The sequence below is a fragment of the Geotrypetes seraphini genome, chromosome 19, assembly GCF_902459505.1.
Source record: "Geotrypetes seraphini chromosome 19, aGeoSer1.1, whole genome shotgun sequence".
NCBI classification, from domain to species: domain Eukaryota; kingdom Metazoa; phylum Chordata; class Amphibia; order Gymnophiona; family Dermophiidae; genus Geotrypetes; species Geotrypetes seraphini.
The window spans coordinates 13,036,080-13,060,685 of NC_047102.1; the positions used below are offsets into that span (position 1 = coordinate 13,036,080).

The window sequence follows — 24,606 nt, forward strand, 5'->3', positions numbered from 1 at the left end:
GGGGGATTTGCAGCTATAAAACTGAAGGCGCATATGGCCCATCCAGGTCATCTATGATACAGAGTTACACGGGGACAGAAATCAAACCTGTCCCCGTGGAATCAAACCCTGTTCCCACTAGAATTGAATTTGTCCCCGCCCATCTCCATAAACTTCAGAAGTAGTTATTTCATTTAATTCTGCTACTGAACCCAATCCACATCTCTGAGCACCCAACTCTCAAGCTGCCCAGCCCCTTCCGAAGGACAGCCATCCTAGCTAGGGTTCCCAAATGGCTCCAGAAAAAGGGAGGATGGATTGAGACATCCGGGTTTTACTTCAAATGGGCACAATCAAGTTTCAAGTTTATTATAAAATTTGATTAATCGCTTATTCAAAATTCTAAGCCATGAACAAATCAATAAAATTACAAAATTGGGGGGGGGGGACACAAACAAAACTAACAAAAAACTGAACCTTACAAAACATACTGAAGACTAACTTTACAAACATAATAAAATGTGAGGAAAGGATGGGAAAAGAAATACAATTTGGTTAATAGAATTTAATTTAATTCTTATATACTGCTAATACCGTGAGGTTCTAAGCGGTTTACAAAAATGATACATTAAAAGATACAATAAATAAAATAAATAAAGATAGGTACTTGGAAGTTCCCTTACTGTCCCAAAGGCTCACAATCTAGCTAAAGTACCTGAGAAAACAATTTATGAAAAGTTAAGAAAAAATATAAAGGCAGAGACAGAGATAGATATGAATATTCCAACAAGTAATGAATAAATAAATTACTTTAGTAAGACATGGATTTTCTTTTAATTAATTTGAATTATACCTATTCTACTCTTTAATCTTGGATCCAAATAAACATTGAGGACCAGTGTGAGATTATTATTATTTTATTTATCTATTTTTATTTTTTAATTAAATGGAATTATGATCGTGGTATATCTTAACTTTTGAATCTTAGTTTAGTATATTGTTTGATCTCACTTTACTGTACAAGATGTATATGCTTGGTAATATTGTAAAATTCTATAAATAAATAAATTTTTAAAAAAAATAAATTAAGTTAGAAATAAAAATAGTAAGTAAAATAAATAAAAAATAAGTATAAAGAGAATAAAAGTAAAATATATTCCAAAATGTTAAATGAAGAAAAGACACTTATGGTTAAAAACAAGAGGAAGGGAAAGAAGGAGGACATCTGGGTTTTAATTCCACTGAACTGAAGTGGAGGTAAAACCCGGATGTCTCAATCCGGGCCTCCCTTTTTCTGGAGCCATATGGTGGGAACCCGAATTCCTAGCTGCACACTTTTTCTGGCAGTACTAGCTACACAAACTGCCCACTTGGGAGAAGCCACTCAGCCATGCATGGCACAGAACCCCCCCACCACTGCCCCGAATGGGAAACTGAAGCGCAGGGGCTCGGGCCCTTACCTCTCCGCTCAGGCGCAGCTGTCAGCCACCGACGAGCCTCCGGATCCGGAAACGGGACGAGTCCAGAGCCACGCAGAGGCACTTCCGCCAGCCTGACCCCTCCCGGCGCCCGTCACCAAGATGGCCGCCCGAGAGCCCGGAAAGCAACTTCCGGTCTCGGCAACGCTCTGCTTCCGTCCGCCCTTAGCGTCCGGCTGGGAAACAGAGAGCCGGACCGGAAGGGACGCTTTGTTCGGTGTTTACTTCCGTTGGTGCCGACTGGCCCGCGGGTGTCGGTTTTGATAAAAAGAGGGTTCTCCCGGTCTTAAAACGGAACCGATGCTTCTTTCCTGCCTTGGACCGGGACGGCGCTGTCACAGAGCGTAGCCACGTTTATTCCACTTATTCTTGTGGGTAAAACGCAGGCAAGGTCGGGCCCAGGGGGATGTTGGACCCGCGCACAGGAGAGGCCTCCCAGGGTCAGAACCTCGGTCAGTGGCATTCGCCTAGTTATTATTTCTATAGCGCTGTACATTCTAACACACAATAGACCAGGGGTCTCAAAGCCCCTCCTCGAGGGCCGCAATCCAGTCGGGTTTTCAGGATTTCCCTAATGAATATGCATGAGATCTATGTGCACGCACTGCTTTCAATGCATATTCATTGGGGAAATCCTGAAAACCCGATTGGATTCCGGCCGGTCCAGAATTGCCCATGTCTGTTCTAGACCAGGGATCTCAAAGTCCTTCCTTGAGGGCCGGAATCCAGTCGGGTTTTCAGGATTTCCCCATGAATATGCATGAGATCTATGTGCATGCACTGCTTTCAATGCATATTCATTGGGGAAATCCTGAAAACCCGACTGGATTGCAGCCCTCGAGGAGGGACTTTGGAGACGACTGGAAAAGACCAAACATGGGCAACTCCAGTCCTTGAGGGCCGGAATCCAGTCGGGTTTTCAGGATTTCCCCAATGAATATGCATGAGATCTATGTACACGCACTGCTTTCAATGCATATTCATTGGGAAATCCTGAAAACCCGACTGGATTGCAGCCCTCGAGGAGGGACTTTGGAGACAACTGGAAAAGACCAAACATGGGCAACTCCGGTCCTTGAGGGCCGGAATCCAGTCAGGTTTTCAGGATTTCCCCAATGAATATGCATGCGATCTATGTGCACGCACTGCTTTCAATGCATATTCATTGGGGAAATCCTGAAAACCCGACTGGATTGAGGCCCTCAAGGAAGGACTTTGGGATCCCTGGTCTAGAACAGACATGGGCAATTCCAGACCGGCCGGAATCCAGTCGGGTTTTCAGGATTTCCCCAATGAATATGCATGCGATCTATGTGCACACACTGCTTTCAATGCATATTCATTGGGGAAATCCTGAAAATCTGACTGGATTGCAGCCCTCAAGGAAGGACTTTGAGATCCCTGGTCTAGAACAGACATGGGCAATTCCGGACCGGCCGGAATCCAGTCGGGTTTTCAGGATTTCCCCAATGAATATGCATGCGATCTATGTGCACGCACTGCTTTCAATGCATATTCATTGGGGAAATCCTGAAAATCTGACTGGATTGAAGCCCTCAAGGAAAGACTTTGAGATCCCTGGTCTAGAACAGACATGGGCAATTCCGGACCGGCCGGAATCCAGTCGGGTTTTCAGGATTTCCCCAATGAATATGCATGCGATCTATATGCACGCACTGCTTTCAATGCATATTCATTGGGGAAATCCTGAAAACCTGACTGGATTGCGGCCCTCAAGGAAGGACTTTGAGATCCCTGGTCTAGAACAGACATGGGCAATTCCGGACCGGCCGGAATCCAGTCGGGTTTTCAGGATTTCCCCAATGAATATGCATGCGATCTATGTGCACGCACTGCTTTCAATGCATATTCATTGGGGAAATCCTGAAAACCTGACTGGATTGCAGCCCTCAAGGAAGGACTTTGAGATCCCTGGTCTAGAACAGACATGGGCAATTCCGGACCGGCCGGAATCCAGTCGGGTTTTCAGGATTTCCCCAATGAATATGCATGCGATCTATGTGCACGCACTGCTTTCAATGCATATTCATTGGGGAAATCCTGAAAATCTGACTGGATTGAAGCCCTCAAGGAAAGACTTTGAGATCCCTGGTCTAGAACAGACATGGGCAATTCCGGACCGGCCGGAATCCAGTCGGGTTTTCAGGATTTCCCCAATGAATATGCATGCGATCTATATGCACGCACTGCTTTCAATGCATATTCATTGGGGAAATCCTGAAAACCTGACTGGATTGCGGCCCTCAAGGAAGGACTTTGAGATCCCTGGTCTAGAACAGACATGGGCAATTCCGGACCGGCCGGAATCCAGTCGGGTTTTCAGGATTTCCCCAATGAATATGCATGAGATCTATGTGCACGCACTGCTTTCAATGCATATTCATTGGGGAAATCCTGAAAACCTGACTGGATTGCAGCCCTCAAGGAAGGACTTTGAGATCCCTGGTCTAGAACAGACATGGGCAATTCCGGACCGGCCGGAATCCAGTCGGGTTTTCAGGATTTCCCCAATGAATATGCATGCGATCTATGTGCACGCACTGCTTTCAATGCATATTCATTGGGGAAATCCTGAAAACCCGACTGGATTGCGGCCCTCGAGGAGGGACTTTGAGATCCCTGCAATAGGCAGTCCCTGCACAGAAGAGCTTACAGCCTAATTTAGGCAGGACGTTTCGGGGTTGGGGGTCTAGGTGTCTGACAGCAGTGAGGGGGACTTAAGAGTTGAAAGCAGTTTTCAAAAAGTGGGCCTTTAGCTTGCATTTGAACGCTGCCAGGGACGGAGCGCAGCGTATTGATTCAGGCATACGGCGCCGCAACTGCTTCTCGATTACATGCATTCCCTGGACCACCGTAACTAATCCCCTCTCTGTCATAAAGCGTACGGGGACAGACCTTAATCTGTACACTTTGGAGGAAAAGCGGGAGAGGGGGGATATGATAGAGACGTTTAAATACCTACGTAATGTAAATGCACATGAATCGAGTCTCTTTCATTTGAAGGAAACTCTGCAATAAGAGGGCATAGGATGAAGTGAAGAGGTGATAGGCTCCGGCGTAATCTAAGGAAATACTTTTTTACAGAAAGGGTGGTAGGTGCATGGAACAGTCTCCTAGAAGAGGTGCTGGAGACAGTGGCATAGGGAGGGAGGCACCCAGTGTAGCGGTGCCCAGCATCGCTGTGCCGTTCACCCCCTACTTTTCCATGCTGTTCAAATGCCTCCCCCTCCCCCACCTCTTGAAATGTTTTCCAGCGTGAATAGCATCTTCCACCTCCTGCTCACAATGGCCTCAGCTCACTTTTGACGCCACGTTCTGGTGCTGCAATCGGGAAGTGATGTCAGAAGGGAGTTGAGGCAGGCACGAGCAGAAGGTGGAAGATGCTGCTCGCACCGGCAAACGTTTCAAGAAGTACGTATGGAGAGGATAGGCATCGGTGTTTGTACCAAGACGGCACCTGATGTGGTCCACACCCTCCGTGCCCCCTTACTATATCACTGGTTGGAGACAGACTATCTGAATTCAAGAAAACGTGAGACAGGCACATGGATGCTGCGGATGGGCAGACTGGATGGGCTTTTTATCTGCTGTAATGTGTTTATGTTTCTTGGTGCCACATCCAAAACCATTTTCCATTTCTCTTAACCCCTCCCTGTTGTATTATTCTGCTTCCTCTCTCAATCATTCCCTTGACCATCTGCCTCTCATATATTGTCTCAGCACAAATCATTCCCCATGTGCCTTCTCCCTTATTGCTCCCACACATCCCCCTAATTTCCCTCATATATTGGTCCTACCCTTACTAGCCTCCTGGCTCCATCATTCACTGCTGCAGGAAATCTTTATCCCTTTCTGATAGCACTTTGGGCTCCTGCTAAGCCCTTCTTTTTCAAGAGTGTATAGCACATTAGTGTTTTATGTCAATTAATATAATTTGTGTTCTGGGAATGTGTAGAAAAGCACGTGTTGATACTTGTTCCTCAGGTCAGCACCTCCAAGAGGGTTAGTTCTGCGTATTACCATGATAGGAATGAACCCCTTCATAAATCAGGGTATGCTGGATATATAGTCTCTTAGGTTTATTATTGATACTCTCCTTAATACCTGTATTTTGTATGTGTGCATACAAAGTGGCGGGTAAAGAAATGAATGGCTCTTGTTTAAGAAGAAAGATGAGATGAGTATTAGGAGTATGTTTACTGCTGAGAAAGGATAGCAGGGTGATGATATGACTGTTTATGTACACAGGTGTTTTATCCCCTTTGAAAGAACATGGTAAGGTCTAGGTTACTTACTAAGCAATATTGGTGAATTTCCTAATGTTTTCCTTTCCCCCCTCCCCCTCCCTCTCTCTCCTGTAGTGTGCAAGCAATGCCAAGAGCCCACTTCCAAAGGCTTTTCTGTGTTGGTCAGTGACCCATTACTGCAAGCTGGATTCTGCTGCCTTACTCTCTATAGCCTCCCCAGGGGCCTGGCCCTGGGACCATCACTGGACCAGGACAGCAGCTTGGGTGTCTGGTGTGTAGGGGAAGGCCTGCAGGAAGGGGCTCTCTTTGGACCCATAGAAGGAGATCTAGAGACCAAAGATGCAAGAGCAGAGACAGAGAAGGTACAGCTTCCAGTCTTTAATATTTATACTGTCTTGGGATGTATATATACCAAGTCTGACAAGATGCTATAATATTCCACAGTACTTAAATTTGAATTGAATAGCATCTGAAGAGATGAAAACTAATTATGTACAGACATTAGTATCCATGTTCAAGAGATTGAAAAAAAGTATTTTATTTTTTTTTTTAATAATTCTTTATTCATTTTCATATTTTACATGAAGTGTACAAAATATTGAGTTACAACTAATGAATACACAATATCACTTTTATATCTATTACATAATATTCTGAACAAATTTTTTTATCCCCTCTCCCACCCCCCACCCTTCAAGTACTTTCCAATCACCTTATACATATTGTATACCATATTATAACATGTTATGTAAAATTATTTTCACTACCCCCCCCTCCATGTGTGCCATAAAGAAGACAAGAAAAAGAAGAAGATAAATCCTACTATTCATTCAGTACAATACTTTGTCAATGGCCCCCATATTTTTATAAATTTAGGATATGTCCCTCTTTGTATTGCTATTACTCTTTCCATTTTGAATATATGACAAATTGTATTCCACCAAAATGTATAATTAAGGTTACTATGATTCTTCCAGTTATTGGTTATATGCTGAATGGCAACCCCTGTCAAGACTAGTAAAAGCTTGTTATTTTCTGGTGAAATTTGACTTTTTTTTCTCATCATCATTCCAAATAACACTGTATCATATGATATTGCTACATGATTTTCCATCAATTTATTAATTTGTGGCCAAATTGCATTCCAAAAACTTTTAATGTAGGGACAATGATACAGTAAATAATCCAACGTCCCAGGTTCCAGATTACAGTGCCAGCATTTATTGGACTTAGAACTATCTAATTTTTGCAAACGTGTAGGGGTCCAAAAAGCTCTATGTAATAAAAAGAACCAAGTTTGTCTCATAGATGCTGACACTGTACATCTCATTCTCCAAGACCAAATTAGTGGCCATTGAGATGCAGTAATTTGATGCTTAATCTCAATGCTCCAAATGTCTCTTAGACCATTTTTTGGTTTTTTATTCAAATATCCAGATATTAATTTATACCACAATGCGGCTTGATGCCCTAGGAAGTCTGCTTGAAAACATAAGAACTTTAAACTATATTGATTATTCAATGTTTTCCATTCAGGGAACCCAACCTGAATGGCCTGCTTCAATTGCAACCATTTAAAACTTTGTTTTTTACTAAGACCAAATCTATGTTGCAATTGTGAAAATTCCAGCAGTTTACCTTCCGAAATAACATCATTCAGAGATCTAATGCCTGCAATAATCCAGTCCTTCCAAAGGATTTGAGCTCCGCCAATTTTAATCTTGGAGTTTATCCATAAAGACTGATTAGTTGACTTGTTTATTGGGACAGGTGTTAATTTACTAATAAACCTCAACGTTTTCCAAGTATCCATTAATATCTTATTTTCTCTGTATCTTCTAGGCATGTTGATACTTGGAAGATGAACTAAATTTAGGGGAAACATAAGGCGCCATTCCAAATATAACCAATCCGGTGCATTATCTATCAGTTCTGGGAGGATCCAATACATATCCTGACGTAAAATATAGGCTTGATGATACCTATAAAAATTTGGAAAATTTACCCCTCCCTACTTAATTGATTTTTGCAAAGATACCAAAGCTATTCTATGCGTTTTACCAAGCCAAAGAAATTTCGTTAAAATGCTATTAAGCTTTTTATAAAAGGACCCCTGAAAATAAATAGGTATCATACTCATTTGGTAGCAAACTACAGGCAAGATCATCATTTTAATAGTTTGAACTCTCCCCCACCAAGAAAGATGTAACGGATTCCATTGCTCACATAACTCTGTAACTCTTTTCAATACAAATTTTACATTTTCTTTTACTGTATCTTCAATTGTATTTTTAACTTGAATGCCAAGATATTTAAATCCTTCTTCTTTCCTTATGAACGGAAAAGCGTCAAATAATCCTTTTACACAATGAACATTTAAAGGTATAAGTTCAGACTTACTCCAATTAATTTTATAACCTGAAAATTTGCCAATCATATCAATTAATTCCAATAGACAAGATAAGGTAGACTCTGGATTCCTCAAATAAAGTAAAATATCATCCGCATAAGCCAAAATTTTATATTCCATATCAGAATATGGAATACCCTGTATCCCCCTTGCTTGCTGTATTGCTAACAATAAGGGTTCTAATACAACATCAAATAACAAAGGAGATAAAGGACAACCTTGTCTAACTCCCCTCTGCAATTGAAAACCATCAGATATCATATTATTAATATTTAATCTTGCAATCGGGAAGCTATACAATGTTTTTACCATTTGTATAAATCCAGAACCTATACCAAACCATTCTAAAGCCTGATACATAAAATTCCATTCTACCCTATCAAACGCTTTTTCTGCAACCAAGGAAACTGTCTAGCTTAGTGACTGACCAGCAGAGGACAGTAAACGAGCACTTGCCCCTCTTTCCATCTGTCACTTCCATGCCCTATGAAAGGGGGGCAGTAAGTGCGTCTTGTTCATAGCCCAAGAAACAGGGATTTGAGCCAGAAATGGCCCCTGGGTCACTGAAGGGACATTAGCAATGGAGCAAAAGAGATTAACAACTGAGAGAAAGAGATAATGGTTACTGCAGATAGGCCATTTGGCCTTTATCTGCCATCATGCTTCTATATAACCTCTTTTTGCCTTTTTCTATTTAAGCAAACTCAGGCTGGTGTTTGGAAGAGCACCTCCACGCTTCATAAGAGCTTCAGCTGGGTGAGGTAAGCAGACTTTGGGATGACACGGTCTATCCTGTGAGGGAAGGAGATATTTTGAAGGGCCATTGAAATATACAATCCACAAGACTAATTCATTGATTGTGTGCATCTAATGTATACAGATGCACCTTACTCTGTGATATGAATAGCTTTTGCAGCCTGTTTAGATTTTGATTGCCCAAAAACAATTCAGAGAATATCAAAGACATTTTGGCAATAAAGGAAGAAAGGCAATCAACCCTTTCTACCTAAACCACAATGAGGAAAGTATTGAAGAGAATGTACTGGGGAACTGCAAAAGATCAAACCCCAGCAGTATACCCCCAGGCAGACAACTCGTATTTTGTTAAGAAACTATAGCTTAAATGAGTTTGCCCTGTACATCATAATTTCTTCTCTGTGTGTAAAATAATACTAATATAAAATGAAAGAAATGCACAAGAAAAATTATAAAAGTGAACATGTTTTAACAGTGAAATTTATTTCAGTATACTCCCCTCATTTGGTAAATACTGTCATTTAAATTTCCTTTCACTGCTCCAGTCAAAGTCCAACTTATCTGAGTCCAAACTCCAAAGGAGGTTATTTGACTGTCCTTTTGGGGTTTTTTGCTAACTTTTAATAAAACAATACAGTTGAAAAGACATACATAGAACCCACCTGGACTATGGCCCTGTATGAGCAGATGATCAGTGACATTTCCATTGCTGTTTTGCAGTGCTCTAAAGAAAGCAAAGAGTTCTAAGGAGCGGAATGTGAGTTGTGTGCAACTCCGTGGGCTCCCTTTCCTGCGGGTTTGCAAATCCATCCAGCCTGGGACAGAGATGCTACTGGGGACAATGGAATGCAGAGCGAGCACAGCACATGAGGATGGCAGAACAGAGGCACTGTCCTCGACAAATGTGGAGACTCCTGCTGGAGCCAACAGATCACCCTCTCTGCAGCAGCGCACAACGGACTATGCACCCACTGGTATTGCATTACTTGCACATCACTGGGTCTCCATGCATGAGGGTTTTTAAAAATTTAATTTAGGTAGTTCCCTGTTCCTTTGCACTTTCATTCAGCTGGAATCCTGAAGCTTCATTTGCCACTATCTAGGAATGTTCCCATGTTTTATATCCTCTCAGGGTCTCTAGTCTGGTTTTATTGCAGTTGTATCTCTGGGCTGGGGGTCATGCACTAAGGTTCCCTGTGAAGCCCAAGGGATCCACAAACAGAGGAACAAAACTCCACCGTCAACAGCAGAGATGACTAGAAGGGTCACAATCAAAATAACTTTAACTTATTTATTTAATTTTCTAGATCAGTGGTTCCCAACCCTGTCCTGGAGGACCACCAGGCCAATTGGGTTTTCAGGCTAACCCTAATGAATATGCATGAGAGAGATTTTCATATAAAGCACAGTTACTTACCGTAACAGTTGTTATCCAGGGACAGCAGGCAGATATTCCCACACATGGGTGACGTCACCGACGGAGCCCCGCAGCGGACAGCCTCGAAAGCAAACTTGCTTGAAGATCTCGAACTTTCGAGTGCTGCACCGCGCCTGCGCGCGTGCCTTCCCGCCCGAACTAGGGGGCGCATCTCCTGAGAGGATCCTCAGTTCAGATACCTAGCCAAGAAGCCAACCAGGGGAGGTGGGAGGGTTGTGGGAATATCTGCCTGCTGTCCCTGGATAACAACTGTTACGGTAAGTAACTGTGCTTTATCCCAGGACAAGCAGGCAGCATATTCCCACACATGGGTGACCTCCAAGCTAATGAAAAAGGGGATGGAGGGAGTTGGCAATTTACGAAAAAAGATTTTGCAAAACAGATTGGCCAAATTGGCCATCCCTCCTGGATAAAGTATCCAGACAATAATGAGAGGTGAAAGTATGAACCGAGGACCAAGTGGCAGCCTTGCAGATTTCCTCAATAGGAGTTGATCGGAGGAAAGCTACAGATGCCGCCATAGCTCTAACTTTATGGCCCGTCACTCGACCTTGAAGAGGAAGACCAGCCTGAGCATAACAAAAAGAAATACACGCAGCCATCCAGTTGGAGATGGTACGTTTCGATATAGGACGACCCAACCTGTTTGGATCAAAGGATATGAAAAGTTGAGGAGATGTTCTGTGAAGTTGAGTGCGTTGCAGGTAGAAAGCCAAAGCACGTTTACAGTCCAAGGTATGAAGAGCCGCCTCTCCTGGGTGAGAATGAGGCTTTGGAAAAAATACAGGTAGAACAATGGACTGATTGATGTGAAATTCTGAAACGACTTTAGGCAAGAATTTAGGATGAGTACGTAGAACAACCTTGTCATGGTGAAAAACTGTGAAAGGTGGATCAGCTACTAGCGCTTGTAACTCACTGACACGACGAGCAGAAGTGAGAGCGATGAGGAACACAGCTTTCCAAGTGAGATACTTAAGATGAGCTTTGTCAAGTGGTTCAAAAGGAGGTTTCATAAGTTGAGCTAAAACAACGTTGAGATCCCAAACCACAGGAGGTGGTTTACGAGGAGGATGGATATTGAGAAGTCCTTTCATAAAACGAGAAATCATAGGATGTGCAGAAATGGATATTCCATCCAAAGGCTGATGAAAAGCAGCAATAGCACTAAGGTGGACTCGGATAGATGTAGTCTGAAGTCCAGATTGTGATAAATGAAGTAAGTAGTCCAGAACTGATGTCAATGAAGCAGCTCTGGGAGGTAGATTATGAGTAGAACACCAAGCAGAGAATCTTGTCCACTTTTGACCATAACATTGTCTAGTGGATGGTTTTCTGGAAGCAAGTAAAATCTCTTGAACAGACGGAGAGAATTGAGAAAAGTCTGTTAAAGAGAAAGGTACCAAGCTGTCAAATGTAGAGACTGTAGATTGGGATGAAGCAAAGCTCCTTGATTCTGCGTGAGAAGAGAAGGAAAAATTGGTAGAAGTAGAGGCTCCCTGGTGCTGAGTTGAAGTAGAAGGGAGAACCAAGGTTGCCTGGGCCACCGAGGAGCTATCAGAATCATGGTGGCATGGTCTGATTTCAACTTGACCAGAGTCTTGAGAATTAGAGGAAACGGAGGAAAAGCATAAAGGAACTGATTCCTCCAGTCCAGGAGAAACGCATCCGCTTCGAGACGTTGAGGAGTGTAGATGCGGGAGCAAAATTGAGGCAGTTTGAAGTTGAGAGGTGACGCAAACAGGTCTATCTGCGGAGTACCCCAACGGGCAAAGATTTGGCGTAGAGTAGGAGAATTGAGTGTCCATTCGTGAGGTTGTAGAAGACGACTCAATTTGTCCGCCAAACAGTTGTGTTGACCTTGAATGTAAACTGCTCTGAGGAAGATGTTGCGGGGAATCGCCCACTGCCACAATTTCAGAGCCTCTTGACAAAGGGAATGAGATCCTGTCCCTCCCTGTTTGTTTACATAATACATGGCTACTTGATTGTCCGTACGTACTAGAATCACCATGTCGTGAAGTAGATGTTGAAAAGCTTTGAGAGCATAGAATATCGCTCTGAGTTCCAACAGATTTATAGAACACCTCCGGTCTGCTTGGTTCCAGAGCCCCTGAGTGCAAAGACCGTCCACATGGGCTCCCCATGCGTACATTGACGAGTCGGTTGTGAGGACCTTCTGATGAGGAAGAGGGTAAAACAGTAAACCTTTTGAAAGATTCAAAGAGAGCATCCACCAACGGAGAGACTTCTTTAAAGAAGGAGTGATGGAAATCAGTCGAGTTGGTGGATCCACTGATTGTTGCCATTGCGATGCCAGTGTCCATTGAGGAATGCGAAGATGAAGCCTGGCAAAAGGAACCACATGAACTGTAGAGGCCATGTGACCGAGCAGAATCATCATTTTTCTTGCTGGAACAGTGGGAAGTTGGAAAAATTGTTGAGAAATTTGAATGAGTGCATCCTGACGTGGTTGCGGAAGGTATGCTCTCAGATTGATAGTGTCCAGAGTTGCTCCTATGAACTGGAGAGACTGAGAAGGAGTCAGCTGAGATTTGGGAAAATTGATGTGAAATCCCAGACTTTGTAGAAAAAGAATAGTCTGTTGGGTCGCTACAATAACCCCTGTAAGAGAGGGAGCTTTGATGAGCCAGTCGTCTAGGTATGGAAATACTTGGAGACCCTGGTTGCGAAGAGCTGCAGCTACAACCACAAGGCATTTTGTGAAAACCCTGGGGGAAGAAGCCAGTCCGAAGGGGAGAACTCTGTATTGAAGATGAAGATTTCCCACTTGGAATCTGAGGTACTTGCGAAATGTTGGATGAATAGGGATATGAGTATAGGCCTCTTTGAGATCGAGGGAGCACATCCAATCCCCTTGATCCATCAAAGAATACAGAGTTGGCAGAGTGAGCATTCGAAATTTCTCTTTGACTAGAAATTTGTTGAGAGCTCTGAGATCCAAAATCGGTCGCAAATCCCCCGTCTTTTTGGGAACTAGAAAATAACGGGAGTAGAATCCCGAGTTCCTTTGAGATAGAGGGACTTCCTCTACTGCTCGAAGAGAAAGAAGAGCTCGAGCTTCTTGGAGAAGAAGAGGAAGATGCGACTGGTTTGAAAGACACTCTCTTGGATGGCGATCTGGAGGCACCTGAAGGAGTCGAAGAGAGTATCCCTCTCGTATGATGGTAAGGACCCAGAGATCTGATGTTATGAGCTCCCATTGGTGATAAAATGTGGACAGGCGACCCCCTATGGGGAGGGGAGAATTTGGAAATAGAGAAATTTGAATGCTCAAGTTGAGATTGTCAAAAAGACTGAGCAGGCTTAGTGTTAGCAGGAGTCTGAGATTTTTGTTGTCGTTGTTGAGGAGGAGGACGACGAGCAGGAGGTCTAGAAAAAGCAGGAGTTGTTTTCAGTGGATAGCGACGTGGAGTTTGTTTGAAACCTCTAGTTGGTGCAGGTTTAGGTTTTGGACGGATGAGGGAAGCAAAAGAGCGCTCATGTTCTGAAAGACGCTTTGTAGCTGCCTCAATAGAGTCATCGAATAATTCATTCCCTTGACAAGGAAGATTAGCCAATCTATCCTGAAGGTTAGGATCCATGTCCACTATCCTCAACCATGCTAATCTACGCATGGCTACTGCAAATGCTGAGACTCTAGACGAGAGTTCAAAGGCATCATAGGAGGCTTGTAGCATGAAAAGTCTCAATTGTGAAAGCGTCTTAAGGATATTTTTAAATTCCGAAAGACGATTAGTAGAGATGTCTGGGTAAAAGGAAGACAAAATCTTTAAAAAATGATTGAAATAGGACGTAAAAATGTAATTATAATTCAAAACTCTGTTTGCCATCATAGAATTTTGATATAAACGTCGCCCAAATTTATCCATGGTACGGCCTTCCCTACCAGGAGGGACAGAAGCATAAATTTTGGAGGGATGTGCTTTCTTCAATGATGACTCTACTACCAGAGATTGATGAGAGAGTTGAGACTTTTCATAGCCTTTAGATGGAACCGTCCTGTAACGAGATTCCAATTTAGATGGGATGGCAGTGATAGAATAAGGAGTCTCCATATTGCGAGTGAAGGTCTGCTGGAGAACAGGAGTCATAGGCAATCTGAGTGACTCTTTAGGAGGATGGGGAAGCTCCATGTCCGCCAAGTACTCAGGAGTATATTTAGAGTCTGAATGAAGGTCCAGCTTGAGGGCCTGGCCCATATCAAAGATAAATTTGGCAAAAGAAACTGATTTTGGGTCAGATGATTCTTCAGGAGAGCCACTGCGAGATTTGTGTTGTACTGAGTAGGATGGAGAATCCTCTCTAGAGTATGTGGAAATGTCTGATTCCATACGCACAGTGGGAGAAGAAGCTGTACTGTGAAGTGGAGTAAGAGAATGTTTTCTCTTCAGACCCCTGGATGGAGAAGTACCCGGTGTACGAGGCACAGACTGAGTCGAGGTATGTGGAGAACTGTCCCGACGGACTGGCTTCGATGGGGTTCTGGATCGAGAAGGGCTTCGAGTGGAGGCTCGATGTCGAGAACCCTGCTTCGTTTTCGAAGAACGGGACAAAGAAGCCTCGGTATCCAAGGGCGAAGATTCCCTCCGAAGCTTGGAGGTCCCATGTCTCGAATGTTTCGACCGATGCTTCGGAGGAGGTGAGCCCGGAGACGACTCCGATGAAGAAATGTTTTTCGGTGTCCGGGATCGGCTTCGAGAGACTGGAAGCTCCGGTTGAGTCACAGGCTGGTCAACTCGAGGCAAGGTCGAGGACGGGACCAGTTGAGCCACTAAAGAAGTAATTTGAGAGGTGAGGATAGATTTTAACATGTCCTCCAGCATCGGCACCGAGACAGAAGGTTCTGACCTCGTATGTGCAGCAGTACGCTCCGAAGAGGGCGACCTCGAAGGTGAGTATTCCCTTATCTTGGAGGTACGCTTTGAAAGTGGTCGCGCCGAGGACTCTGGTGGCTTCTTGGATACGGCACCTGAAAGAGAACTCGGAGACTTACCCCCAGTAGAAGGCTTCGTGGAAGTCGTCGTCTTCGAAGTCAACGAAGGAGAAGAGGTCGAGGCCTTCGAGACCGAAACTCCAGCCGGAGTCTGGGTCGAGGCCTTCGAGACCACAGGCGTCGAAGTCGTCGGAGTCGAGGCCTTCGAGACCGGTGCAGCCGCCACGGTCGAGGCCGGCTCCGAAGATTGCTCCATACCAAAAAGTTGGAAAAATTGAGCACAACGCCGCCGAAAAGCTCGTGGAGTGAGGGTAAAGCAGCGATGACAATCTTCTGGGGAATGAGAGGAACCCAGGCACTGTAAACAACGGCAGTGGGGATCGGTGACCGAAATCACCCGATTACACTGTCGACAGCGTTTAAACCCGGTAAGAGGCCGGGACATGGAAAAAATAAAGTCCGTGTCGAACGAAGGAGCCTAGGCCTAGGCCCAAAGCTCGACGGCCGAACTGAAAGGAAAAAAGAATAACTTTTTTTTTTTTTTTTTTTTTTTTTTTAAGTAAAAAGAAAATAAAAAGAATAAATGTACACAGCGACCGACTTAAAATTAAAGAAACAGCCGCGGTGATGAGAAGGCAATGCTGCAGAGAAAGAAAACGTGTCTTCTTGTCTCCGCGGAAATAAACGAACTGAGGATCCTCTCAGGAGATGCGCCCCCTAGTTCGGGCGGGAAGGCACGCGCGCAGGCGCGGTGCAGCACTCGAAAGTTCGAGATCTTCAAGCAAGTTTGCTTTCGAGGCTGTCCGCTGCGGGGCTCCGTCGGTGACGTCACCCATGTGTGGGAATATGCTGCCTGCTTGTCCTGGGATAATGGAAGTGACAGATATGCAAATCTGCTCCATGCATATTCATTAGGGTGATCCTGAAAACCTGATTGCCTGGTGGTCCTCCAGGACAGGGTTGGGAGCCACTGTTCTAGACTGTTCTCCCAGGGGAGCTCAGAACAGTTTTTACATGAATTCATTCAGGTACTCAAGCATTTTTCTCTGTCCTAGCATACTCACAAACTGGGGCAATGGGGGGAGTAAGTGACTTGGCCAGGGTCACAAGAAGCAGCATGGATTTGAACCCACAACCTCAGGGTGCTGAGGCTGTAGCTTTAACCACTGTGCCACACTCAGTCAATAAAGTTGTCTGATCGTGACCCTTCTAGTCATCTCCACTATTTTTCCTCCCTCTGATACCCTGTAGTCATGGGCTGTCAAGCCATTCACTAGGTGCCACCCTTGCATCATGACTGTAACTTTCATCCTCCTCCTTTATCATCAGAAGCAATAAACACTTCCTTTGCATTTTCAGCAGATCTGGGAAGTAGAGATAATTTGGGCTTTTGCAAGTGTGGTTTTCAAACTGTTCTCGGGAACAGTTCATTAGGAATATGTATACATTTGATCAAAGAACAGACACTGAACTGCCAGGCCAACAAAGCCTTTTGCTTCTTTAACGAGCTATGTTTTCCACAGCTCACTGGAATAGTTTGTCACTTCTAAGGACAACAATGTGCAGGTATGTGGGGTGACTGAACCCTCTGGTTATTTGAGCAATTTGATTGGACAGTCTTTCCATAGCATCACAGAATCATTACTAGTGAGATGAATCCCATTTTAAGAGTAACTGTGTTCTGAACTGTACAAGAAAATTGACCCCCCCCCCTTTCCCCCCAGCCAAAGGTTTGCAATGAGAATGACACAGTGACAGAATTTGTCCCCGTCCCTGCAGATAACCACGGGAAACCCCATGTCATTCTTTAAGGTGAGAGGGAAGAATGAGTATGAATGGGCACAACCACTGACCTTCAAGCCTTGCATTGATGAATGCTGTTGTAGAAGGACTGAGGTTGAGATAGACACTAAAGAATGTCAGTCTCTGGTATCCAGAGCTGATAGTGTGATGTCATAATGCTTAATTCCACCAATAAGAGCCAACCTCATCAGTGATGTCACAATGGGTTCATTATCCTATACTGGGCTCACATAAGAATCAGAGTATGAATGGGCCCAGCCACTGACCCTCAAGCCTTGCATTGAAGAATGCTGGTGTAGAAGGGCTGAGGTTGAAATAGACACTAAAGAATGACACAAGATGATCCATCAAGGTCACCCGTACCTGGCAGAAACCCAAATAGTAGCAACATTCCAGAACTCATATTGTGATGTCATAATGCCTTAGTCCACCTATGCCTAAGAGCCAACCTCATCAGTAATGGCTTAATTGGTCTATACTTGGCTTACATAAGAACATAAGATTTGCCCCATCTCCGTGGTTAACCACGGGAAACCATCCCTGTGCCATTCTTTAAGGAGAGAGGGAAGAATCGGTGAATGAATGGGCAGAGCTATTGACCCTCAAGTGTTGCATTGAAGAATGCTGAGTAGAACGATTAAAGTTGAGACAGACACTAAAAAATGACACGGGATGGTTTCCCGCCATTATCTGCAGGGATGGGGACAGTGACAGATTCTGTCACCGTGTCATTCTCTTTGCATCCCCAGGGGAGGACAGTGATATGTGCTGTTTCTGGATGGGCAGTGGAAGATTTACTTGTTTGTTAGTGCAGGTGCTTATGGCTTTGTCTGCCAAGCGTGTTTCTCTGTCAATATGAAGGTATCTTAGTATGCATGGTTCTATATCTGATCTTCTCTGCATGTCTGAGTTCTTCAGTTTATTCAGTAACTAGTGCTGATTCTCTGCTCTGATTCTTTTTCTCAGCTCTCTCTGATGATTCTAATATCTTGGAGATGGGAGAACATGACCCCAGTGCCAAGCATGGCCAAAAAGCAAAAGAGATGATTCTACAATGTTCCAAATGTCTGCAGTTGAAGCAAGAGAAATGCCCCGACTCTCTGGAGAACATTGAGGAAGAAATGCAAGTGAACCAGTATCCCAAAACATGGAAAGGATACAGGAAAGAAACCCAGACCGGTGCTGATTTTAGACCCATACTGACCAGCAAGAGTCCTAGCCCACTCACTGGTAGACTTGCAGAGAAGGATGCCATGAGGAGCAGGACACCTGATGTGGCTTCCAGTTCTATGGATCCTACAAGTAATGTAGCACCCAGTGAGAGACCCACAGAAGAAGTTTCAAGAAACCTGGCCTCCAGCACTAGGCTCAGGGAATCAGGACCTGCAGAGATTATAGCACTCAGTGGGGAACTCGAGGCATTAGAAGCTGGGAGTGATTTGGCAACCGGCAGAAATGGCACAGATGAGAAAGCAAGGAGTAACTTAGCAGCTAATAGGATGTCCAGGAAGCCACAAGATGAGAGCAATGCATTGTCCTACAAGGGGCTGAAAGCTGTGAGTAACACAGAAAGCAACAAAAGGCCTTTGGAGCAAGAAGCTGTGAGGAATGAGAGACCCAGAATGCTGGAAACCATGGTGCTCAGCAAAAACGGCACAGAACAAATGGATCTAAGAACAGAGTTAAAGCCAAACACAACCAAAGAAGGGGCTAATGATTTAAACTGCAGCAGCCATGGAGGAGAGGGGACATTAACTACTGGTAGTGTTCAGCTGAAGTCTCCTTTGAAGCAGCACATGGGCCAGGTTTCCCAGTGCTTCCCAGAAGGAAAAACCATGATAACTAGGCAGGAGCTTGCCAAAAAGCAAAGGTTATTTGGGGTGGAAAACAGCAGCAAAGCAAAAAAGAACATATTAGAAAATTCTTCAAAGCTGAAGTGTGGAGCCTCACAAGAGGAGGAAATGCTGAGATCTGGGGAGAAGACAAGTGAGGTGCTGATGAATGCAACTTGTGTTGAGCAGGAGATGTCCTCGCGGTGTTCCAAGCAAAAGTGCTCCGTCTACCGCAGTGGAGAGCAGAGGAACACCAGCAAGCAAAAGTATTATTGCCAGGATTGTGGAAAAGCTTTTTCCCAGCTCTGCCACCTGAAGAAGCACAGTTTCATCCACAGTGGGCATAAACCATTTCTGTGCACTGAATGTGGCAAGAGCTATACCTCTGAGGAAAGTTTCAAGGCCCATATCCTTTTTCATCAGGGTTTGCGTCCGTATGAATGTCGGCAGTGTGACAAAGCTTACGGTACCAAACGTGACCTGAAAGAGCACGAGATATTGCACACGGGCCAGCGTCCATTCCGGTGCGATGAGTGTGGCAAGGCCTTCACCCGCCGGCCCTCTCTCCGCATCCACAAGAAGATCCACCAGGTGAAGGTGCAGACTCCAGAGAGCAACAAGATGTACAAATGCGCCATCTGTGAGCGGGAGCTAGCTAACCCAAGCTCCTTGCGCAACCACATGCGGCTGCACACCGGAGAGAAGCCCTACATCTGCTCCTACTGTGGCAGAGAATTTCGTCAGAAGAGCAATCTGCGGGGCCACTTGCGCCTGCACACAGGGGAAAAGCCATATAAATGCCAGTTCTGTGGCGATGCCTTCCCCCAGATGCCAGAGCTGAGGAGGCACCTGATTTCCCACACAGGCGAGGCCCACCTGTGCACCATCTGTGGCAAAGAGTTAAAAGACCCACACACGCTTCGGGCCCACGAGCGCCTACACACTGGGGAGCGTCCTTTTAAGTGTGAACAGTGCGGAAAGGCATACCCAATGGCCACCAAGCTGCGCCGACACCAGAAGTCTCACCTGCAGGAAAAGTCCTACAAGTGCAAGCAGTGCGGCCTGAGCTATGCATTGATGCAAAGCCTAATCCGCCACCAGCATGTCCACCAGAACAAAGAGTCCAGTGAGGTGACGGAGGCTGTATCTGCTCTGAGCTGCGATGACTCCAAAATACACGGGCTCCCAAAGAAAGTCCTGTCCAGAAAACAAAGAGATTCTGGGAGAGACACCCCTGTGCCCGAGCCCACCCTTGTCCTGGTGCGTAATGGGGTAGATGAGGCAGATGTTGTAATAAGTGATAACAGACAAGGAACTGATACTGACAACCCAGCGCAGTTCACGAACGATGATATCATTGAGGTAACGCTATTTGAGAACACAGACAAGTATATCATTGTTCACAGTGAGGACTCCCCCAGCCGAGTGGTCATCATACAGGATGGGGCGAGTTTCAGCACTGTAGCTGAGGTGGTAGAGGTGGAATCTGGAACTTAGTGGCGGTGTAGAAGAGGCCCTGCTCTTCCAGCCTAAACGATAGAAATGTTGCGCTCTGCTTCGTATTCCCTCGGGGTGGCGGGAGGAGGGCGATCCTCCGCCATTGCAAGTCCGAGTGGATCCGATGTATCTCAGCCACCTCCTCTGCCTTTTGTGGCCATTGTGATACTGGAGATGTGGACGGCCGAGTACACTTCTTCGTAACATGTTATAGCTGGTGCTCTAACCGCTTTAGGATTGTCAGGATCTGGGACAGAGCACAAACTGGGACATATATTTCAATCCAAAGCAAGAGGGGACAAGTATCAGGAAACAGAGGACTGGACTTTAATCTTGGGATAATGTGTGGTGGATGGGCTGGGCAGGGACAGAGAAAGGGGAGAGAGAGCTGTAGCTGTTTTGCACTGTATTTTCTGATGGCTAAGCCCCCTGTAAACCGTGTAGAGCAGAGGCTACACATAGCCCTGGTCCTCAAGTGCCACAGCCAAGCTTCTTTTCAGACTAGCCTTTATGAATAGTCATTAGGAAGAGCAGCTTATGGGCCCTCAAGGATCAGAGTTGTGTAGCCTACAATCTCCTCTAGATGGTGCTCCATGAAGGTTCAACTGAATCTAAATCAGTGGTTCTCAACCTTGTCCTGGAGGACCACCAGCCAGTCGGGTTTTCGGGATAGCCCTAATAAATATGCATATAATGGAGGTGACAGGCATGTAAAAAAAAAAAAAAAAAAAAAACCAAAATCCTGACTGGCTGGTGGTCCTCTAGGACAGGGTTGGGAACCACTGATCTAAATAACAGTTTCTGTTTTCATCATACAGGATGCGTGTACTAGGACTGAACAAAGAAAAGAGAGAGTAAAATATTTGTGTCTTATAGGCTTAACTGAAATCTCTGGGAACTAATCCTAGAGATTTCATTTTATAAAGGATTGTAGCTTTCAACTTGCCAAGTCATTAGTAAGTTAAACCCCAATAACATTTCAGAAGGTGACCTTTTGTTGTCTATGTTGTTGGGAGGGTGACTTCCTCATAATAGCATATTATTTGCACACATGCACACAGAGTGATGAGAAAGAAACAGCTCATGGGAAAAAGAACAAATAATTTAAAGCTAGGGCTCAAAATCCCACTGATTCTCCTTGTGACCTTGGACAACTTACTTAACCTTCCAGGGACAGGGAAATATCTACGTCACCTGAATGTGGCTCACCTCGAGTTACTTCTAAAAAGGGAAGGGCTAAATTCAGTCTGAATGGAAAGAAACATGAAGAAAACATTAAAGTACAAAATGAGGAGACTTCAATAAAGAGAACAGGTAGGGAAATCTCAAGTGTACTTAACACTTTTTACCATGAGCTGTCAAAACGGGCATTTCTTTGTGCACTGTGATATCTTGCTTTGCCCTAAGATCTTTTTTTTTTCACTAAGGAATCCTTTATTTTGCAGTTGAACTGCAGTCAGGTGCCAGCGTAACTCCTGCTGTGCTTTGTAGTTTCTGGCAACAAGCATTAAATGGGTTAACCTGCTCTTTTGTTCCAAAATGAAGCTTGGAATTGAGACTGGGTATCTTTTCTGAATGAAGGGCTGGGGTGAAGGGAGACGGGGAGAGGCAGGGCTGCAAGCACCTGATCTGGTTCTGGAGTAAGGCCAAATTAACCTTCATCTATCTTGCTGTCCAAGTTCTGATTCATTTATTTTTATTTGTATGTCTCTCTAAATGATGATTTCAGTACGTGTGTAGTAGTTCTGAACTGTAAGATTATGCATCTGAACCCACAAGTTGCAGAATGCTGTCAATCATCTTTGAATTCCACCTCCTTCCCAGGCAGCTGCTCCTCCCCCCCACATACACACACCCACAGTTTATTTTCTGCAGGCAAGTTGCTCAAAAGTGTTTCTGCTCTGCAATTTTATGATTTTTGGGTGTTTTTTCTCAGCATTTGGCTTGAGGCTCATTGCCCAGAGAAGATGCAGACTCGTGCTGAGGAAGTCTGCTGCTAACAGGACCAGCCTTTGGGAATACCTAGCTAGTCAGTCTGGTTTTGTATTTTTTTGGGAGCTCAGGGGCTGGCCTGTACATAGCTGCTCACATCCCTGATTTTTCAGGCGCTTGAGCATAGGCCATTTGGCTCCTTCCTGGCTTCACCAGGATTAATAATGGGCTGGCTGCATGGTCCTCTCCTCCTTCGCATCATGAGGTTTTCCAGGGGTTGAGGCTCAGCCTGACATTGGTCTGTCTGGCAGCCTGAAAAATCAGATAGCAGGCCTTTCCTGTTACTAAGCTCGGAGGGAAAGAGGCTTTGGCCTCTCTATGTGGTATGGGGGTGGTTCGGTCTGCCGGGTCCAAAGGGCCTTTGACTATCATGTATTTCTTTTTCATTTTTTATTTTTCTCACATGTTTATTTTATATCTATCTTTTTTACAAAGGGGTCTTTTTACTAAGGCGTGTTAGCCATTTTAGCGCACGCTAACGCATCCCTAGAATATAATGGACTCATTAGCGTTTAGCATGCACTAAATGGCTAGTGTACCTTAGTAAAAGGACCCCTTTATTTTTAAGGGGTAAAAAAAGCCTCAGTTTGTTACTATTAGCTCCAGTTTGGGTTAATAGCTCCAGACTCTGAGGCTTTTTACCCCATAAAAATAATTAAAGTAACTAAAGTCTACACTTTGTGATAAATAAAAGAGAAACATGAGAGAAATAAATAAATACATGAGAGAAACAATTGAGGTAGATCTCAAGGAGTTCATGATTCTATAGTGGGGGGGAGGGTTAAATATATTTTATATATACATTTTTGGATCCTGTGGGCAGAGAGATATTTCTTTTATTTATTTAAAATTATTTATAACCCGTCTATTCACAAATTTAAGCGGGGAACAAAATCACATAAAAAGTACAAGTACAACAAACAGTTACTAAACCAGATAAAACAGCAAAAAAATCTGCTCTAACTCATACTGTTGCATAGCTGGCACTTAAAAAGCGCTCAAACAACAGTTTTCATCCTCTTTTGGAACTGCAAGAGAATATTCTATAGCGCTACTAGACATAACACAGCGTTGTACATCAAAACAAAGAAGAGACAGTCCCTGCTCAAAAGAGCTTACAAGCCAGTCAAGACAAACTGGACAAGAAAGTGAACCAATACATAGTACGCAGGTGGGTGAATTACAGAGAGAGTGATAAGACAGATATTGGTGTTTGGAAATGAAAGCAACTTCAAAGAAGTGGGCTTTGAGTCTGGATTTGAATACTACCAGTGGTGGTGGGGAGGTCTACTTTCAGCGAGCAACCTAGAGCAGCGGTAGGCAATTCCAGTCCTCGAGAGCCGGAGCCAGGTCAGGTTTTCAAGATATCCACAATAAATATGCATGAGATATTTATTGAGTATTGCGTTCAATTCTGGAGACCACACTACCGGAAGGATGTGCTGAGAATCGAGTCGGTTCAGCGAATGGCCACTAAGATGGTCTTGGGGCTCAAGGATCTCACGTATGAAGAAAGACTGAATAAACTGAGGCTGTACTCACTTGAGGAACGAAGAGAGAGGGGTGATATGATTGAAATGTTTAAGTACATCACGGGCCGTATCGAGTTGGAAGAAGATATCTTCTACCTCATGGGACCCTCGACCACCAGGGGGCATCCGCTGAAAATCAGGGGAGGGAAGTTCCATAGCGACTCCAGAAAATACTTCTTCACTGAAAGAATGGTGGATCATTGGAACAAACTCCCACTGCAGGTGATTGAGGCCAAAAGTGTGTCGGACTTTAAGAGAAGATGGGATATTCACATGGGATCCCTAGGGGAGTGAAACCAGAGGGCGGGTATTTGGAATGGGCATACTTGGTGGGCTATTGCCCTTTTCTGCCGTCTTTTTCTATGTTTCTATGAGATGGATTTGCATCTCAAGGAGGTAGTGCATGCAAATCCATCTCATACATATTCATTGTGGATATCCTGAAAACCTGACCTGGCTCCGGCTCTCGAGGACCGGAATTGCCTACCCCTGACCTAGAGGATTGGATAGAGAGAGAGCGAGAATATTATTAACTGCAGTGTTGAAACACTGGTTCCTATTGTCTGTAAGGGGGGGAATGTTTTCCACTGGCATCTACACGGAGCAGGAGCAATGTTATCTGTTTACTGGTAACAGTTTTATATCATAAGAGTCCACCTGTCCC

The 24,606-nt window shown here is 44.5% G+C and overlaps 2 protein-coding genes across 3 annotated transcripts in view; one reads left to right on the top strand and one right to left on the bottom strand.

Moving 5' to 3' along the window:
- Positions 1-1,590, bottom strand: part of ARHGAP1 (Rho GTPase activating protein 1) — a 35,035-nt gene extending 33,445 nt beyond the window's left edge. For both annotated transcript variants that reach the window (XM_033928151.1, XM_033928150.1), the window contains exon 1: positions 1,440-1,590. The gene's annotated coding sequence lies outside the window, so the exon portion shown is untranslated. The remainder of the gene's footprint in view (positions 1-1,439) is intronic.
- On the top strand, positions 1,564-22,842 carry ZNF408 (zinc finger protein 408). The gene is made up of 5 exons (XM_033928149.1): positions 1,564-1,909; positions 5,840-6,087; positions 8,835-8,896; positions 9,612-9,865; positions 18,056-22,842. The coding sequence occupies exons 1-5, from the start codon at positions 1,864-1,866 to the stop codon at positions 20,416-20,418; spliced, it is 2,973 nt and encodes a 990-aa protein (XP_033784040.1). The 5' UTR covers positions 1,564-1,863; the 3' UTR covers positions 20,419-22,842.
- Positions 22,843-24,606: the final 1,764 nt, after the last annotated feature.

Bases quoted from the DNA above. Each gene is read 5' to 3' on its own strand.
- ZNF408 (XM_033928149.1), top strand. From the start codon at position 1,864: ATGTTGGACCCGCGCACAGGAGAGGCCTCCCAGGGTCAGAACCTCG. The intron at 1,910-5,839 runs GTCAGTGGCATT...TCTCTCCTGTAG, and splicing joins CTCCCAGGGTCAGAACCTCG to TGTGCAAGCAATGCCAAGAG. The intron at 8,897-9,611 runs GTAAGCAGACTT...GCTGTTTTGCAG, and splicing joins AAGAGCTTCAGCTGGGTGAG to TGCTCTAAAGAAAGCAAAGA.